The sequence below is a fragment of the Ixodes scapularis genome, unplaced genomic scaffold (assembly GCF_016920785.2).
Source record: "Ixodes scapularis isolate PalLabHiFi unplaced genomic scaffold, ASM1692078v2 PGA_scaffold1__304_contigs__length_218370807, whole genome shotgun sequence".
Lineage (NCBI taxonomy): Eukaryota > Metazoa > Arthropoda > Arachnida > Ixodida > Ixodidae > Ixodes > Ixodes scapularis.
Window position 1 is genome coordinate 20,495,693 of NW_024609846.1, and position 20,834 is coordinate 20,516,526.

A 20,834-nucleotide genomic window follows, 5' to 3' on the forward strand; every position below is an offset into this window, starting at 1 on the left:
AGGTCTACTATGTCGCGGGAAGTCAGGAAGAGCATGAAAGCAGCCCGCCTTAGGCCAGCCCAATCAGTACTCAATACCACTCCGTCGTCGTCGTGGTCGACCATCATTACATTCAGGGTTGAGGTGTGTCTGAACTTGGCTAGCTTTGCCGCTTTGAGCCTCTTGCAGAAGAAACATATTTCTGCTGTTGCTATTCTAATCAGTTTGGTAATTGAGTCTGTGCAAAATATGTAGACTTCACGCGGAGACGCTGGGTAACTAGATGCAAAGAAGGATATTTTATTTTCTGCAACACTCTAAACATCCATGCAATACAAGGGATTTGGTTCGAAGCTTAGACGTATAATTTCAGTATTTGTTGTAATAATATAGAGATCTGAAAGGTTTTTAGATTTTTCTAAAACATATTAAATATAGGTGAAGGATTCTGTATTGTTTGCTGCCTTACATGTACATTTACTAGGATCTTGAACGCACGGAAGGATGAAGTTGTCCACGAAGGGCTTAGTTCTAACGAAGTACATTGGGAGATGGGTGACGTTGCATGGCCAATCAGTAGCGGTTATTAGTCCCATCAAGGTCCAGCGGCCATCCTGTGCCTTGTACACCAACGGGCCTCCACTGTCGCCCTGTTTAAGAAATGAATGGGGAACCGAATAAATTGAAGGGCTAAATAACGGAAATCCACGCAGAAGCTAATTTACGTTCGTTCACGCTTAAGAGATAGCGCAGTGTGGGGCAGCCATTTCGCAAGTTTGACGCCCTGCATTTTTGTGTCGAAAACACCTGTGGCTTGCATTTACTAATCAATGCACTCTCATTTAAAGGTACTTGGAATCCACCGTGTCTGCGCGGCGACACACTTTTAATTCGAGTTGTAACTCAAAATTTACGTTAACCAAATTAACGAATATTTGAGTGGTAGCATGGGTTTAATTTACAATTTCTAATATTACTGAAAGCAGTATAGGCAAACCAGTATAAACACCAAAAGGCTGACGGGTCTGCTTATTGTTGTCTATCTTGATTGAATAACACTTTTCTGTTCGATACTCTTGAATCTTTAGAAGTTCTAACAATCAGTTCTAAAATTACCAATCAAAATTTCGTGCTCACCACAAATACCACTGCATGGAAGAGCTACGCTGGGGGTCATAAAGAAGCTTGAGTGCACCTTGACTCCTCTTTGTCAGGGCTTGTTTCTATACGAAGTTGATTTCTGAACGGGCAGTGTAGTGGAATCAACGTGCTTGCTTGACCAGTTATACGTCTATTTTTCTCCACACGATAGCGCTCCCGCCCATACTAGCGCCACGAGAGCGGAGTCAGATGATGAGAGGGAGGCGATTGATTGACCCGGCAAGCCCGTAGCTTTCACCACACTGCCAGCTTAGGGGTGAACGAAGTATAGGAAGAATACTTAATATTCAGAGTTTGTTCGTATGCCTAAATAATAGTCATGGAGGCAGTCTATCCTGACGAAAGAAATCAGAGAAAAAACAAGAACCAAAAAACAGACAAGTCACATGACTTCCGGTCCAAAAAAGAAATATATCGAGGAAAGTAGTTGTTGTAGGGATCAAGGTGCAGGATAGCTGCGGGGAGGAGCTTCAGTTGTTCCGCCCCCAGCGCGAGCTTCCGACATTAAACAACGCTTTGACCTCTCGTGCACCTCAAGGTCGCGTGCGCTGCCAAAGCACAGTAGAAGGAGCTGAGAGCAGACTTGTACACGTTACTGAAAAATAGTAAGGAATTACATGTACAATTACTCAAGGGTAAATTGTAATTTATTACAATTACAATTACTCTCCCATAAAAGTAACTGACCGTTACCCAAAAAAGTAATCCGTTACTTTCGTGGCGTTACTTTCAACATTATTGTCCTCAAGTAAGAAACAAAGGGAAAAGGGTTATTCAAGTTCTTATTGTTGCAACCTGTACCATTTAATGAGCTTGAGTATTTTGAGCAACAGCTGGCTCTCAAAAGTCTCGTCAGACATTTTGCGTTCTTTCTTACTCAATATGTCGACTGCTATGCTGAACACCATTTGAACTGAGGCACTGGATGGGGGTGCCATATTGTTCCTCACGAATGTTTCATGCTCTGTAATGGAGCTTTTTCAGCTAAACAATGGAAGTACTAATTAACTCGGATGTAGAACAAAGCTTCGTCGTTGCAGCCGTTGCCTGATATTCGAGAGATTTAGTAGATCGTTTCGATACCTGCGGTAGTCGCGATAACAGTACTCGGTAACGATATGATGCATGCGCAAAGACGGCGTGAAGTATCGGATATCGTTATCGGAGTCATCGGACCGATCTATTAAGATTCTCCATTGTCTAAGTTGCGAAGCTGTGGAAGTCATCATACATCTAGCCAAAACTAGAATAAGAATTGATTTATTTCCATCTCACTATACCGACATATATTGCCAGACAATAGCAAAACATAGTTGTAACAGTAAGGTGATATATAAATAATAAATAAGGTTTGGCTCGATATTCTTCTTCCTTTGGTTCTGAACAGGTAGAGCCTGGGTTGAGACGTTGGTGAATAAAAAAAAAGTTTCCATTATATAAATTTAAGTAATACAAAAGGACACTCATAACAGTTAATTAAACTGCGGAGTAAACTGCGACTGCAGTTTACTCCGGAGTTCTCCAGATAGACGTCCGCTGATGCCACGGGCAACGAAGGGCCGATTACTAAGTAAGCCGCGCTATGGCTCCACTCACGGGTTTCACTCTCTCCTCAAGCCCAGAATATTAAGCCTACGGCACATCAGCCACGCTTCCGTTTTATTTGTAATAATATCTGCTTGAGATAAGATGCGTCCTGCTGGGGCAAAACAGGAAGAAGAAGAAAGGATGACTATTAGCATTTTCCAAGTGCTCGCAAAAAGCTCACTCACGAAAAGTGTGACTGAGATGCAGATAACCTGGCTGGAATTCACAAATAATGTGGGCCAACCCTTGAAGTTGGACTACAGAGAAGTAAGTAGCTTTTAAAACAAGGTCGAATAATGTGAAAGATGCAGAACAAAATAAATCCTGTTGATAAGTGAGCAGCAACGAACGAGGGTGCTTGTGGCAATAAAACCTTCACATATTATCACATCTCTTTTAGTGGATATTAGGGTAGACCGAGTGTTGTCTCGTGTTGTGACACAATGAAAATGGTCGTAGTCACTGTAACCAAGACGGACATTGTTAATTCTTGTCTGTGCACTTATCGCCTCGATCTTCTCGAAGAGGCACACAATCACTTGGTCTTCTCCTCTACCCGTCTTCGATCGCAAAGAGAAGAACAAAGGGACTAAAAAAAGCGGATATAACTTAACACACCCCCCCTTTTTTTTTGTTTCGAAATGTTTATTTGGGTTTTTTTACATTGTTGTTAAGGTCTAAAAAAAATAGACTCAGGGGCTTGGTATTGCAAAAAAAAAAAGAAAAAACAAATACAAGGCTTTGCGGAATTGAAGATTGCCAATCCTTCCTTTGCGCTGGTCAATTCGCGTGACAGTGTCACTGCGCTCGACTTTACCCCCCAAAAAAATTTTTTTTTCAGAGGAGAGGGGGGGGGGGGGGGGGCGGGTTGGTCTTGAAAAAATAATGTAACGGATTACAAGGAATCCGTTACGTCAAAAATGTAAGGGAATTACTTTAAAATTACTCTAGAAAACATGTAATTATTCCGTTATTAAATTACTGATAAATGTAAGGGATTACAAGTAATTTCGTTACTTGTAACGGATTACGTACAAGTCTGGCTGAGAGTTTGCTAGCGAATGAGCGTTCTGAAGACACTCCCTATCATTTTCATTCTGTCAGTGAGCACAATCGACAGCGTTCTTGATTGATGACGCTAGAAAATGGTGCATTCTGAGTTTTTACAGTATTAATATTACCGGGACTGGCTGCACCCCGTCTTCTTTGGGCTGCCAGATGTTTTTAGGGCCATTGAGCGCATGCGAACACTTACGTAAGATATTTGTATTGACTGTAGATGTTTTTAAATGTCGTCGAAAAGACGATCGGTATATTTAGTTTTTCAGACTTGCCTTATCTTAACTTAATGGTGCACATCTTACTAAGAAATGGTTATCCTCACCATGCATATAGATCCAAAGTCGTGCATAGCGCAAACGATATTTGCATGAGGTGACGAGTAGTTATACAGCTTATCGCATTCCTCATTTGGGATTAACTGAACCCGGGCTTCTTGGAGTATATCAGGAATTGTATTTTTGACTTGGGGCACTGGTGCCGCACCATAGTAGTCGTAATACTCGGTTGTGTCTGAAATATAAAATCAGATGGAGGCCGAGGGATTAGGCTGACCATGAAACATTTTTTTCGTAATTCTAACTAAGTTTGGAAACCGTGAAAATTTTTCTAAATGAGCTTTATCTTACGAGATTGGTCTTCACGATTTGAATTCTAAGAAAACTTAAAGAACGCAAGAACGGTTTTGACTGCGAGATTGACTTTAGTATATCTCTATTTTCTCTCCAGGCAAGATTGCTTAACGTTTGTCGTATGACAAACGTTAAGCAAACAAACGTCTTAAAGATATTAAATCCCTGGAGAAGGAAAGCAAGTAGTACAAAGGAGAATCACAAATTTTCGACAGAGCTCAGTGACCTGCACGCGACTGGAAAATCCGCCTGGTCATGGTTGTTAGAGCGCTCTACTGGAAATAGAGACGTCCCTGGTTCGATACCAGGACCAGAAGGATTTTTGAAGTAGCGCAAGGGTCACCAAGCTGTGTTTGGAGATTTATGTTTTTCCTAACGCTAGTAATCCGAAGGGATTATTAGCGTTATTCTTGTCCAGCTCGCTTGCACCTTTGCACTAAATACATTATTATCAAAAGGAATCTTGTTAGTTATGAATACGAATATAGTTCTTGTACGTCGCTAAAAGTAGGGTAGCTGGATTTAAACCCCCGGAAATTAAATGATGAGATCATCAGAGTTGGAATGCTGGAACACCTTTAGCAACGCGTTCAAACAGAGTTTCACCATGAGAACCCTGATTCTGAGTTTTCAAATTAAGTTTGTTCTAGTGAGCTATACTATAAGTATTATATGTCTAGAGGTACTGCATACCTATATCTACAGTTATTTTTTAGCATGAAGGGTATCACGAAATCACGCTCTCAATGGCAGTAGGATGCCAGTATACGGTGAGGGAAATACCTAGTGAAGATAAAGTTATTTTTGTACTAGATATTTGGAGAGTTTCTGCCCCAGAAGCATTAACCAAATGGATACGTTAACATAAGCTCTTAGACGCGTTTATAGCAAGCCAATACAGCAGCAACATTCCTAAAAGGGCACTGACACCCCAAATGTCGTATTTTTTGTTGTTGAAAACGATACAAATTGTAGTCCTAAGAACGCAAAAAATACCACAACGCAAAAAAAAAAAAAAAAACCATTTTCTACAAGCGAGCGCGCCTTCTTTTCGGCGCCCTCCTCGTAGCGTTTCATTTGTGGCGCGAACAATATGAAATTTAGAAGATTTGTAAGTGACATTTCTTAAATATTTAATAGGGACAATCGTAGAACATGTTCTTAACGCAATTGTGAACGCACTACGGCCCTTGTTTTGGAAACACCGAAAATCGGAGTCTGAAGTAGCGTCGCCTGCTGGCTTTGTATCATCCCTCAGTAAGCATGGCGGTGCTGGCGGCGCACGACATATATGGCAGTGAGGATGATCGGTGAGTCGGGGAATGGGTCAAAGTTCTCTTCTTTAAATGCCCGATTGCCTCTCAGAGTTCGAAAAGTAAATCGTCAAGTGGCCACAACTGCGTTCGGTATCTGTTTTACCGTAGTTTCGGTGGTAACTCCGCCGGGGCAGCCTTTCACGCAGAACCGGCGCGACGTGGCCCCTCACGTCGCTAACAAAGTCAACTGCGCGTCCTCTTCGACCTCACACCGTTTCAAAGAAATTGAGATCGCTGAAAGGGGCCTAAAATAACTTCAAACTCGAAAGTGAAGCGTCGTCTGCTGACAGCAGCAGGCGGCGGGCACGAAGGAGAAAGTCTGATCGCGGAACGCGATCAGACTCTCTTCGGGACGGGATGGTTTGGAGGCGTGAAAGAAACTTGAGTTGCAGGACAATTCCATCTTTGACGTCACTGCACTAGCGCGGATCGCGTGGGAAGCTTAAATTCGGCTTTGGGAAATCGTGTTTTTTTTACTTCACAAAAGCTGAGTTCCCAAGATTCGAAGTTTGAGGATAATGTCCAGGCATCGTTTTCAATCATTTCGGATTATAAAGAAAATCTTATTTTGACCAGTTAGCGACGTTTAAGCACATCTCAGTGCATCGGTATACCCCACCTTCAGTTACTTCTTGGGATTTTTTTTCGGAGCCGAAGGTTGCTATCAACAAATCTTCTTTGGTATGTGAGTCGTCCACATCTTCAGACAAAGACTGGTTATTCCACATGATCGCTGCAAAAAGCAGTAGAAAAAAAAAGATATATATATTATTGTAGCTGGATTCTGTAGGTGCTAGCATTTAAGAGCGCATCAACATCGATAAATGATTATAACAAATTGTTGCGAGTGTAGCCCCGAGTAATATGCATGTATTATAATAAACTATATTGCTAATAGAATTTATTAAAGCATTGGAAAATCAGTGCGCCGTGGTCGTATGTGGAGCGAAGGCGATTTTATTGTTTTTTGGCACCATGCATCACAATTGCCCTCTGGAGGTTTGATACACACGGTGAGGACTTCAGAATACACATTATAACCACAATGTATTTAGACGTTTTGTAAACCAATATGGACACTTTTTAGAACGTTTTTTTTTTAGATTTGGGTCTTGCATCGGGGATTTGGCTAGTATTGAGTTACACGAAGTGACAATAGTCAGTGATACCAGCAAGCGAGAGCTCAGTTTTGTATCGAATTTAATGCGTTCGCATCACCAGGGCGCTTAATAACGCCATGCCGATTTTACCAGTTAGCAAAGAACACCTAAATTACATTTTGTTTGCTTCTTTTTAAATTTTTATAAACGGGGATGAATTCTACTCGATTTACGCGTATGCCAAAAGCATTATCCCAAAACAACTGCCTCGGGCTTTCTGAAGAAATACAGTGTTTTTATTTATCGGCTTATATGATTAAGTGAACCATAAATTTCTTTGACAGGAATTTAGCGGCCTCAACTTTGATTTGCTGCCAAAACCTTTGATTTCGTTTTTGACGCTATAATCACTGTAGCTGACTCGGACACGTTCATAGTTATTCTATAAATATCTGGTATCTGGTTTAATTCCTACCAAAGTGCTTTCATGAGATAGTTCCTTACGGAACTTTTCCGTTCCCTGTTGGAAAATCTCGATGATGGAAAGATGACGGAAAAGGCTCATACAAGCGTAACCGTAATATGGGACATCCTATACAAGCGAAAAAGGCGGCTCCAGTACAGTGGAATAAGGCGGAACGATACAGGTGGGCGGAACCATACAAGCGTGTCGTATTATGGGACATCCTATACCAGCGTAGTGGATATAGACGGAACCATGTAGGCGGATGGAACCATACATGCATAACGTAATATGGGACATCCTATACCAGCAAAAAGGCGATACCAGCATGGTGGAGCCATATGGCTCTAGCGTGTTGGTTTCGCCTTTTCACTGTTGTACAGGGCGATTTAGTTTTAAGCTTTACATATATGTTTAGAAAGGTTGTGAAAGCTATATTAATGCGGTTTGTGCAGGCGAGTTATACGGCCAGGCGTACGTAGTATAGGGACCTAGTCGTAACGATCAGTCAGATAATTAAATACAATTTGTTAATCAACTTTTTAATTAGTGAAAATGAAAATATGGTTTCAATTAGAAACTTGCTGAGTCATTGAAAACCACAAAATCAAGTTTTTTTAGAAGGATATAATTCAGGGGTAGCGTTTTATGCATTCTGTAAAAAGCTTTATTTGGACGAGTTTCTAGGTTTCAGTTTCTTATCAGAGCTCATCTCTGCGCCCACGGTCCTGTTCCCCAGGGGCATAGACACGCAACACACATGCGCCTTGCTTCCCTTCATCCTACGAGGGAGGCGAGGGGGCGGCTCCGCACTGCGGTCACCGGGCAGCTGGACCGCAGGTGCAAAGATGCGCTCTGGTAAGAAACCGAAGTCTGGAAATGCGTCCAAATTGACCATTTTTTTATAACGCCATAAAATGCTACTCGTCTTATATCTTTACAAAGAAAATTGATTTAGTGTGTTTTGATGATGCTTAGCAGGTTTCTAATTGGAACCATGGGTCTATTTTCACTGATTAAAAATTTCACGAACATACTATACTTAGAGAGAGGCTGAAGCAGTTTTGTATTTGAGAAAACACTTTTAAATCTTCTTCATTCGACCTCCAGAATCTCAAATATCGAAATTATTTGCTATTTTAATTAATCAAGGCTGCATAGTCATTTTTAAAGCGCTGTGAAAGCACCTCCCTAGAGAGCGACGTCACAACAGCAGCTTTCAAAATCTTTGTTCACGCATCTTCAGCGCCTATCAAAGCTATGCACGCACATGCTATTTTTTAAAAGGGCAGAAAAATGTGTCACGACTGGTGCCAGTGCCGGAGAATATACCTAGAAAACTTGCGATTGCACGCGCGGCCCTTAAGCGACACACGCTTGGCGGCCGAAAGATCTTCTTACGATGTCACTGTTGGTGGGATGTTTTTTGTGTTTTCTCACGTTTAGTTATACCTTTGAGGAAAACGAACGGGATATTCAGATTCGCGGGATAAAACTACGCTAGAATGAACCTCCATCTAGTTTTCTGAAAGAAGTCTGGCACATCTCTGTAATAAGCCGACGGATCATTACAAATTAGCCTTTTATACTATGCCGCCCTGGCCATATAACTCACGTGCACAGACCGCGTAAATGTAGCTTTTACGGCTTTTTTAAAAAAAAATCTGTAAAACATAGAAAAAAAACTTTGTAGAATGTCCCCCAATACGATACGATTGTATGGTTCCTTCCCCGCTTGCATTGTTCAAGAAAGACTTGTGGACATCCAGCGTTTCATTGGAATGCTGGATGTCAGCGAGTCTCTACATCAGTGAGTGGTTTCAAACAAGCATGGTGTTTGCACACCAGTAAGCTCTTATCCGAGGCTCACCAGGACCACTAAGAGCAGAGGCGAAATGTCGTGACCTGGTAAATTTGGTTGCAGGTATTTATTTTTACAAGAACTGCATGCAGCAAAGCTTAACTTTGCTTAAAAGAAGATTATTAAAAATTCAATACTGAACAATGGTGTCCCTTGAGCTGTCAGACCAAACTCCCACTCTTGCCACTCAGGAGTTCCTAACTTGTGCGTAGAGGATCAGCACAACCCAGATTTGTGCTGCGAGCGCACCTGCAATATAAAAGTTGAATAAACATGAGATGAAATATGAGACGTTTACAATTCTCTGTAACGTGAAATTAGAGCACAGATCTTGAAGAGGAGGATGGGAAGGTATGCCCCTCCTCCCCCTCCCCTCCTCCTCTTCTGCTCCCTCCCATTTAGCAGGAAACTTCCCTGAATTTAGCGGGAAAATTTCCCCACTAAATTTAGCTGGTTAAGTTTCCCACTAAATTTAGCGCAGAAATTGATGTCACATGACCTCAACACAAATGCAGTTTTTCCGCTAAAAGTAGCAGGGAAAATGACGTCGCATGACCGTGTCACGTCAGCCATAAAAAAATTCAGTTTCTCAGCTAGACTTAGCGGAAATATTAACGTCACATGACCACAACATTAATTCAATTTCCTGCCAAGTTTAGTTGGGTGGGCCGCAAAACGCGGAAACGGGTGCTAAGAGCTGCGCTAAAAACTAAATGCACCAGGTGAAATAAAGTGAACATTAGAGATACTGTAAGAAAAAGAAGAGAATCTAAGATACCGTTCTCAGATCCTTCCTTTTGTCCGTTCTCAAATGTTTTGATTTCAAGAAATGTTTATCTCTTTATTCATACCCTGAGAACCCCTCCCAGTTTCAGCATGAATGCAATAAATCAATGCAGACTAGACCTTGTAAACTATAATCCACATGAAAATTAATGTTTGCCACATAGTCATGTATGAGTCAGTGGCTCAGATCTCTAAATACATTTGTATTGAGGAACATTCTTGAATAAAACTTCTGGGCTTCGAATTCAACAGTTTGTACTTCCATAAGGAACACTGTATGGCACTGATTTTTTTTTTTTGTGACACATCAGAAACAGCACAGCACTGTCATCCTCGCATACCTAACAAGAATTTGTATTTTTTTTTAGCATGGCATGTGCTATTCTAATGCCCATACAGCATCCTTTAACAAAATTTCCTTTGTAGAGCTTTTTATTGGTTCTTATTTAGCTCGCACGACAGATTCGGTACCTTGAATTCTCACTCGGCATCAACAGTTTTATATATTAATGTAATAGCGAAAGACAAGATGTATGGACTTGAGTACGGCTCAGCAACCACAGATGTTGAGAAAAGTACTGAAGAAAACTCAAATGTCAAAATAAAAATAAGCTGGAATGTGGAATTATGGACATGGACATGAATACAGTTAGCAGATTCAATATGAAGAATATGTGTTAGACGCACGCTCAAAGAAACCTGTTGCATCTATATTCATTCAAATTACTTTGCAGAACCCAGCGCTGCAGTCTCAGGTGGGAGTTCGCTGAAGGAGTCTACTGAAAATGAGTGTAGACGGAAAAAGCAGTTTGATCTGCGATAATGAACATTACATAAGTGACATGTCATTATTACTGTTACAGTGCCGAATGTTCCAAACTGTCAGTCGCATCATTCTGTGAGTTCCCTCCGTACATTACAGGGTTTGGCTCTCTCGAATGCTTTGCGAGAAAAATGATGAACTGGAAATATCTAGAGTAGTTCTAGAAAAACTATTTCCAGAATCTTATCTCAGCATCGCAAAGAATATAAAAAGTTTCTAAAGACAAGGTTAGTGCAGGAGTTGAATAAACTAAATACTTTGTTTTTCGAAACCATCTTGCCGTAGTAAACGTATGAAGTTCCCCTAGGTAGAGCTAGTCATTACGGATGATTGTGCCCATTGCGTACCATAAAAATTTAATTTGCGACCTACAATATTTACAAACTCAATTAACTCTGAATAAGTGGACCACTTGGCATTAAAGATTGGCGTCACCATGACTGTCTGCCAACATCTACATAATAATTTCCATGAACCTATGTATTTCAAGAAAATATTTGGTGCGAGCTGCTTAAAACACAATAGCACTTTTTAGCAAGTGCTGATTGTTGGGCAAGTTGGTACGGTACGTTAGAAAACATGATTGTGCATTGAAGACGGGGACATAGGAAGGACAGACACCACAGAGTGCTAACTTTCAACTGATTTAATTCAATAACCTCGGCGTAGAAACACACTGCGTCACCGCACCACATCTCAACCAATCCGTGGCCCTGCCACGGACCGCAGTACGCCAGCTCCTTATCCGCCAAGTCAATTGACGCCACACTGACACAACACGTGCCGGAACTATTTATAGCATCAGCCTCCATAATCTCTCTAACAGTCATATCTTTGTGCCTAGCAAGAACAGTAGACTGAGCAAATAATGGTTTGCACTCGCAGTCATGATCTGTCGTGTCACTGTCATGACTGCGGGTGCAAACCATTATTTGTTTCGTCTATTGTTCTTGAGAGGCACAAAGATAGGACTGTTAGCGAGATTATGGAGGCTGACACTATAAATAGTTCCGGCACAAGTTGTGTCAGTGTGGCGTCAATTGACTTGGCGGATAAGGATTTGGCGTACTTGCGGTCCGTGGCAGGGCCACGGATTGGTTGAGATGTGGTGCAGTGACACAGTCCGTTTCTACGCTGAGGTTCTTGAATTAAATCAGTTGAAAGTTAGCGCTCTGTTGTGTCTGTCCTTCCTATGTCCCCGTCTTCCAAGCGCAATCATATTTTCTACCGCACTTTTTAACACTAATAGAAAGCCTGTAGTGGGCCACAACTTAAGCAGTTTTCACTTCATTATAAAGAGCAATTACACATATGTGAACCATGAATATAGGCCTACACTGAATTTTTTTCTTAAGCTGAATGTGCTATGCTCTGTTTACTATATAAATCTTTGCAGAGCTGACAATGTGCAAGTTCCTGTTTTTTTATATTTCACATGTCCCGACTGGTGAGTGTGGTAGGGACATAAGATTGATGACACCAACGAAACACAATGATTATTTTAAGAATTTGTTTGGGTATAGCACGAGCAAGGAGATCTGCGGGAAGTTATTTCTGTGACACCGTCGAACCTACATCCGCGGGCTTTAAGTTCACATGTGAATCATGTCTGCAGACTCCTTTTTGTAATTGGAATTTCATCCAACCCAAGATTTGAATATGTTTTTTTTAAATTTTAGGCTTAGTAGTGCTTTTGCTGTTCTATTAATAGGTAAGAAAAATGCTTATTTCAAGTGGCATACCTAACACCTGGTGGCACGAGGACTCCCCTGTCGTGACGCAGACCGAAAGTCACAGCCAGGGAGATACTGCGATGCTCTTGTTGCTGGGATTACCTCCCCCATGGTCCTGCCCAGACCACAGAAAAAGATTGAGTCCAAGCTTGTGGCCACTAGGATCTCCAGATCTTGAGGCACCCAAGTAGCTGAAAATAAAAACAAATCACAATCAAGTACTTGGCAGAGCTACATTAGAATGGCTAGCATATTCTTTCATGATCAGCACATAGATCCTCTTATTTTAGTCATAGTCACCCCCCAGGACAAAGCTACGTAGGCGTTAAAATGATGGGTACCGAATTTAGGTGAATGATCAAATGCATTCATTTAACCCCCTTTCGCCCCAACCTGAGACTTCTGTCAAATATTCACATTCAACTGTAAAGACTACAAATAAAACTACTACTGCAATGCAAAGCCGTTTAGTGGGAGAGTTTAGCCAGCGGGTGTGGCAACGAAGGCGCCGGAGAGGAGGAAAGGGAGGAGAACGCCGAAGGAGGGAGAGAGAAGGCAGCAGAGAAACAAAGAGGAGACGACCACCATTTTGACGCAAAGCTGTCTGCACGGAGCACTGTTGAGGCTACGTGTCGTCTGCTACGGGCTTATTTATTTTTTTTGCCTAAATAAAAGTGCGTTCAAACATGGAGGAACTTCTTTCTTTAGGTTTTTAAGCCATTGAGGAATAACACTATATCATTTTATTGCCAGAGCCTGCCAAATAAAAGGAAGGAACCGAAATTTGAATATCGATCCCATGCCGGGCGAATGAATGAAAATGGCGGCCCTCCCCGCTCAGCTGGGAGCAGCCTAGAGTTCACGCGCATGCGCTCACGCCTCTTGCTCTGTGCCGCGGGCTGATCAGCTCACTCGGAAGGGAGACGTTCTGACAGCGAAATCATAGACTGCCAGACTCTCCCCATATATGGCTCTGCTGCAATGGAAAGATTTTCCTACCCTCGTGCTCAGCGAGTGTCGACTGTGGATACAACTCCGGTTCATACACTCGCTGAACATGAGGGTAGAGTGTACCAGCAGAGGGCAGGTGTCTGTATACAAAGAGTTTAGTTGGCACACCAAGAGGCTAACGAATAAGAATGGGTACCACTCTGAGCAAAATGCCAAAAAAGCGTGGATCTCGGCTTGACTTAAATGTAAACATTTCGGCGGAACTCCGCCTGGTTAGGTAAGTAATAAGAAAAAGTACAACGTAGACTCTCACCAATTTCTTCAATGTGCCCGACGTTTCGAAGCCAGCTCGGCTCCTTGTTCACGGGTGACTGTATATGGGCCCAAAGGTAGCAACCTGTCGTCGTTTTCTTCTTTTCTCTCTTAGCTCTGTTTTCTTCTGTTTCTGTGTGTGTCGCATTTTAGTCCGTGTATGTAGCTGCTTGGAAGCGTTCCGGTGGATCGGTTCAGGTTGTTGCTTGTATTTTGTATGTGCCAATATTCTATTAAGAGCCGCTTCCTCCAGTTTCTTTCTGTGTCGAGGATGGAGCTGCAGTCAAAGCCAATGGCGTGGCCGGTTTTCTGAGCATGTTCCGCCAGCGCGCTGCCTTGGATGTCATTCTTCTTTACGTCATACTTATGTCTACGCAGACGTTCGGGAAAGTTCTTTGTTTCCCCCACATAAGAGGCGTCGCATTCGGCACAAGGAATTTGGAACGACGACAGGTTGCTACCTTTGGGCCCATATACAGTCACCCGTGAACAAGGAGCCGAGCTGGCTTCGAAACGTCGGGCACATTGAAGAAATTGGTTAGAGTCTACGTTGTACTTTTTCTTATCTCGGCTTGACACTAACAGCGGCACACAGTATCTATTTTAGTGACAAAGGGGTACTAAATCATTATTTTCAGCTTCCTAACTAAACTAAATATTCTTCCCGGCTCTCTTTTTAGGAAAATCTCCAAATTTACAAGAACTACTAAGACAATGTCTAAAAAAAAAAAAAAGCAATGGCAAAACCAGCGATCGAATTCGCCTGCTCTCCAGTAGCACGACATCTATGGCAGGCAGACCTGCAGAATGAGCAAGCAGTTTAAGAAACAGAGCATGTCCTATGTATAATTTTTTTTTATGCTGCAAAGCAAGCGCTGGAAGGAGGTTTCACAACATTAACAAAATTTCTTGCAATCAGTTGAGAACAAATTAGAGCAGTGAACTTGTCCTTGCTTCTGGCATAACGTTTTAGTGTTGCCCATGGAAACTCACATAAATTTGAAAATAAAAACAAAAAAGACTAACCTTCATAAAAAAATCTAACTTTGGCAAAGAAAAGTTACCTTGGAAAAAATATGTACAATACAGTTGTACAGCGTGCATTTGTGTGCTTAACCAATTTTGAGGCAAATCGGCGACAATGAAAAGAAGACGTTTGAGTACAATTAAGGGAAAGACAGAAAGGATGCATACCTACAACAAAAACATTTAGAACGACCACGGGCAGGAAACTCTGGTGAGGCTCTCGGAGTGACTCCCTCATATGGACCTGCGCAGACCACAGAACAAGATCGGTCAGAGCTTGCAGCCATAAGGTGCTTCATACCATGAAGTTACAGAAGCGGGTGCAATTGGAAGCAAAGTGCATTTCATTTCTCTGAAAAACGAAGAGTTTAATAGGTAGCTTGCATTCATAAGGTGATACAGTCATGAATGCACAGACTTTTCAATGCAGTGCTATATCACCAACTTGTTAACCATGCCGGGCAACACTAAAAACTGAGAGCATTATTTTAAACTATCTCAGCTTAAAGTTAACCACGACAGAAGCTTCAAGCCATCCTTGCAAATTCAGTGCACAAAGCAAGCCATGTGACCTTCTAGTTGGACGCCATGGTACGTCGAGCTTATAATCATGCGTCATGCTGTTTTTGCTGCAAAGGCTTGTAGTTTCAAAAGTGGTCCAGCTTAAAGAGACTAAAAGTATAGACGTTTATGAGTGGGGCCCTCATTTAGTCTGCAGCTACATTGCGAAATAGGACGTTCCAACCGGGATGTTTGCTGCCTGTAACCACACGACCAGCTTGTGCCCAGCGATTGTTCGAGCTGAATACATGTCCTCGACAGTGCCATTATTTGACAAGCAATTCTATGACTGTTAAACATGACTGACTTACAGAGAGACTCCACCTCAACGACTAATGACTTGGGATACCTAACTGAATACTGATATATCAACTAAATGCAAAACAATTACCTGGCAAGCATTAAATTTTTCAAGAGGCTGGGTCGACTCCACATTAAGTTGAAGGAGTCGATGCGTAATAGGACAATACAAACAAAAATATGCCTTAGAATTCCTTTTGCACCCCCAAAATGATGTGTTTTTGAAGGTAACGTACACAATGTTCTTGATTTAGAAAGTGCCTCAGCTGTACAAATGCATATGCAATAAGGGCACTTGCCAAGCCTATTCTACTCAGCTCTGTGCAGGTTAAGCTAAGTTAGAGTATAGAAGTACATGCTCACTGACACCATCAGAAAGGCAGGGAGAAGTCTCCGTTGTTCGACCTCCAGCCCGTCTGCTACCTTCGATGACGTTTCAGCGCCTGATGAGCCTGGAGCGAGCACATCTGTCTAAAGCGGGGTGAAAAGCACAAGCATGTGCTGGAGGACGCCCAGCCATTCTCTTTTTGTCATCGGCTATACTACATATTTTTAGTAAGACATATTTTTAAGTGAGGAAAAGTACTGCAAATATGCAGTCCACCTTAAAGATAACAACAGTTGCCATTCACCATTTTCCAAATAAGTGCTCCCACGTACCGGAACATCTACACATGTGGTGCGTGAGTAGGTTCAGGACTGAGAGGCTAGAAAACGAAGCGCTCGCAAGGCTTGTCTGGCCCTTCCAACCATGCGGGTACATTCGTTGCAAGTTCCCGATTTGTAGACAAAATGATTTAGAATGAGCAAATCTTGTCTACGCCCGAGGTAGAACATTGAATTGCGATTCCCCCATATTGTGCGAACCATCCTTCAAACTGCGGTACCACCTGCAAATAAACTATGTTGTGCTGCGGCACGCGTCCATGCTGCCTGCTTCAGAGGAAAACCACTGCTCGTGTTGAAGACGACATCCCACAGTGGACAGGCAACAATTTTTAACGAACAAAAACAAAATTGATATCATTCAATAGACACAGATAGGCTCACAAAGTGTCGGCACCATGATTGTTGTTGTTGGTTTTACTCTTGCATACAAACAAAGGTGACTTCCTCTCTCCTCCGATGGACAGTAAAACCCCCTTATCTTGGTGGCCCCTATTTCTTCTCGAATCGGTCACAGAGGACATAATCGCAGTCACTGAATTCCGCAAAATTAAAGACCGCGAAAATTAAAGGTTCGCCAACATTAAGGGGTTTACTGTTCTTCTGAGTGTCACATGATGTTAACATTTCAAGGAGGCTGAAGGTATTGGTTTAAGAAAAAATTGACCTATGAAAAAAATGCCCTTCTCCAGGTTAGGCACGCGAGGTTCTTTTGCACTACCTATAAGGTGGCAAGTTTATTTCGGCAGAGCTTTTGGTAAAACGGAGTCACAAAAGTAGCTATACTTGGCGTCAACTATTTTGTGCTGCATTATAAAGCCAGAGTAGATTTCACAGTGCGTGCTTCAGCAGAGCACTGTTTGTTGCGAGAGCATATGTGGTTTAGTGTTGCAGCCCATTTGCATAATCTAGAGAAACTAGCGCTGACAGAGTTGGAGCACTCCAAATATTAACAGCCGACTGTAGAAGCATTGAGAGATGCACACATGCGAACTGTGCATTTCTTAAAGGTGGGTTCGAGCAAAGGTAAAAACAATATCCATACTTACGGCGGCCATACTTGCCTTTCCCAAGCACGACCACTTTTCCCTCGGTAGCACCATCCAGTAAGAAGCACCAGCAACACGCCCATGAGACGCCGCCGCCTCCTGGATTGAATGACGACCCGCCTGAGGTCTTGGAAGGAGATCCGGAACACTGCTTTAGGCCAGATGTTGTATCTGGTGGGGCAGAGACTAAAAGCAAAAATTAACAAATTTATCTGAAGCGCTACATTCCTACAGGACAGCAGTATTTTTTTTAGGCCAGTGATTCGCTTTAATTAAACACAAATGGTTGGTTTATATGATGAACCATCAGCCCCTATTTTTCTTAAGTGTAACACAGTGTCTAACGTTACGTCCGACGGAACCCGAAATAAATATTAAAGTTACGCCCAACGTAACTCAAGCATTCGAGTTACGTCCGACGTAACCCAAAATAAAAATTAAAGTTACCGTATTTACTCCAAAATAGGTCGAACTCTATTTGTTGGACCCACCGAGAATAAAAAAAAAAAAAAAAAATTCAAATATAGGTCGACTTTTTTTTATTTTTAAGAACAGGGGAAATTTTGGGCAAAAGAAAGAAACCTTTATTTACATCACTTCACAGCTTGGTAGACATCCTCGCAAATCCGCCACAATACTTCACTGACACCGTTGTAAAATGACGACAAGAAACGAAAGAAGGTGCTAAGCGACGAAAGACAAACTACAAAGACGCAAACAAAGCCGCCGTGTCGCCATGAGCAACACGCGAGCCGAGCCGCCTCAAGCAACTAACAAAAGTAACATCTTTTTTTTTTCTTTTTTTGTACGCGTTTGCGAGGATGGAGGACAAAGTGCATGGCGCATCGCGTTCCTCTCCTTCCCCATTGCCCAGCAAGGGGAACGCTAGAGGTGCGATGGCGAAATCCAATGCCCCAAGAGGTGCGCGCGATAGCGGCATCGGCCACCGCTGTTGTTTTCGGTTGTTTAACAAAAGCTTTTGGAAACAAGAAGCGGCGCAGCTCTACGGCAACGCCGGCTCGGTGACTCGATAGCTTCATGCCTCCGGTACGGTCGCAAAATTTGGTCGCGAATGTAGGTCGAAATTCTTTAGTCACGATTTCCGAAAAAAAAAAAAAAAAAAAGAAAAGAAAAGAAAAAAAAAAAAGGTCGACATATATTTGAATAAACACGGTAGTCAGCTGCGCGACGAGACACACATTATGAAAGCGATTGGTGCGAGCGATCAAGGTGATGAGCGACGTTTTCTAGAAGCCCAGGAACCGAGCGGCGCAAGCAGCGAGAAATCTTCGTCGCTCGGCGCCGGCACTCGTAGCTTCTCGTCGTCGCTCGTCTCGTTGATCGCTATATTGCTTACATGCTGTTCAGAAAGGTGCTCTAAGTGGTTACCATTGCATTGGGACCAGCCTCGCATCCAACCGTAACCAGTCTTGACTTTTTTTTAAGCCGCCCAGGTAGAAGTTAACATCGTACATACATCGTTTTCAAGCATGGCTCCTCGTTCATTGCTCGATTTATTTTTTCGTAAATGACAAACCGCAATGAAGCACAATTATTCTAGTTCAAAATTGTCACGAACACTTGGCACGCATGCTTACACTGTAGCGCACCTAACGTAATTTAAAAGTAGAACGAAAACGGGACGAGATTCGCTTACCGCTTCACGGAAACAGTCCTTCGGATCCTAGGCCTAACGGCCGAAATCAGAAGTCGCCTGCGGTCCGGCGATCGAACGAGTTGAGCCGGCCGCGCTGTGCTGACCCCGGCTGACCACGCCTGGTTGAACCATGAGAGGCGTCGTCGAGTTGAGAGCCAGAGACGCAGTAGAAACGGACCGTAAAACATCTGTCCCGTAAAACGCAGAAGGAGCCAGCGCCAAAACCGCTACGTCTGGCTGCGTCGCCATCTCCACGACGACCGGAAGCGTGTAAACCGGGACTGGCCGGGAAGTTAGAAAAGGAGCGGCAGCGGAAGCCACTGGGCGGAAGCTTTACGTTTCGGTTTCGCTTTTCTCCGACATCGGCCACGGTCGCGGGCTGGTATGTTTGCGGCTGGTTGCGACGACGCGAGGGGCCACGAAAAGACGCCGAGTTGGCCGAGTACGAGTCACGGCCCACGATACGAGCAACGGGCCATTTGCCCCTGTCGACCGGCGATGCGGTATCCGCGGCTTAGTGTCACGATCGGTTTGTTGCCGTGCACGTTGACTCAAAGCTCGAAGTTATGCAGTTCCGTCAGTTCCGTTCCGGCACCAGCCGCACCGCGTTTTCCGGTGCATCGCACGTGGAGGCCTTTCGACGCATTCAGTGAACGTAAAGATCGCGCCCGCTGTCTTCGGTGCTGTGGAAGAAGTTGGGAGACGGAAGAAGCATCAAAACCAAGGCGTTTAGGACTCCAGTCCGGGCCGCCGGTCCACTCTGAACGAGAGGCGACGTGTGTGTGCACGCTTTGAGGAAGCCTCCACGTTTCGCCGCGCCAGACCTCGCCGATCGCGACCAGACCCCGAGTCCGAGAGGCTCTTGCGCAGCCAGGAACGGCAGCGAGGTAGGAGCTGCTCGTTCTGCGCAACCATGCAGTGCTCTACAGTGATCGGAGCTCTCGGTGTCATGCGTGCTTGCACCGAAGCCTTTGTGACCCCTTCGGACGCGCAAGTCGTACTTCGCAAAGGTTTGGACGGGGCCGCCCTCACCGAGCAGCTCCGCTAAATTCCGCTTACTTATGATCGCAATAAAAGCTTGCGTTTGTTCTCGGGAAAAAAAAATTGCGGGACCGCTCTCCGCGCCGCCGACGAGGTTGGCCGCCACCATGTTCTCAGCTGTTCACTCGCTCCCGCAGCGAGCGCCTTCCGATAATTCTCCCCGTTCCAAAATGCGATGCGATCTTCGTTTACATGGGCTGAATGAATGCGCACTCGCCATCTCGATCCACCTCTGTCTAGCGACTTTAATGCGATGCGCTTTGCGCATTATGCCGTTTACATGACCGCATATTGAATGCGGCAACTGGATTCAATGCGACTAAGTCGCATTCATGTAAACGCGGCTTATGTTATTTTTCGACATGTATGATGTATGTAACGATACCGGTGGTAAACGATGGACGTTTTTGTTGGAAGATGGCGGTCGTCCTTCTGCATGTATGGTTTAGTTATACCGGTGGTCTTGTGGTATAGGCGTTTCGTTGGAAAGATGGCGGTCGCCTACGTCATCGGACGCAAAATCATACCAGCCATACCAAGTCATATCGGCGAGCAAACCGGCTGCCAGTATAGACAGACCCGGAGCCATAGCGGTGCCGGTATCTCCAGTTATGGAGAACGCAAAACCAAACTAGCTGCATGTATAATAACAATAAATTATGTTGGTGTCATACCAGGACTGTACAAGCAGCAGGTTTGTTTCTTGTACGTTTTTCCAATAGGGTTCCGAACCGTCCGGCTCATACAGAACAGCAAGTAAGCTTACGTGGT

General features: G+C 43.5%; 1 protein-coding gene across 1 annotated transcript in view; it reads right to left on the bottom strand.

The window, feature by feature from the left end:
• Positions 1-407: 407 nt before the first annotated feature.
• Positions 408-20,834, bottom strand: part of LOC115328053 (chymotrypsin-C-like) — a 43,240-nt gene continuing 22,813 nt past the window's right edge. Inside the window, exons 5-7 of the mRNA XM_040205683.1 lie at positions 6,354-6,467; positions 4,112-4,299; positions 408-629 (exon numbers count right to left, since the gene is read on the bottom strand). Of these exons, the coding sequence (XP_040061617.1) occupies positions 408-629; positions 4,112-4,299; positions 6,354-6,467 (524 nt within the window). The remainder of the gene's footprint in view (positions 630-4,111; positions 4,300-6,353; positions 6,468-20,834) is intronic.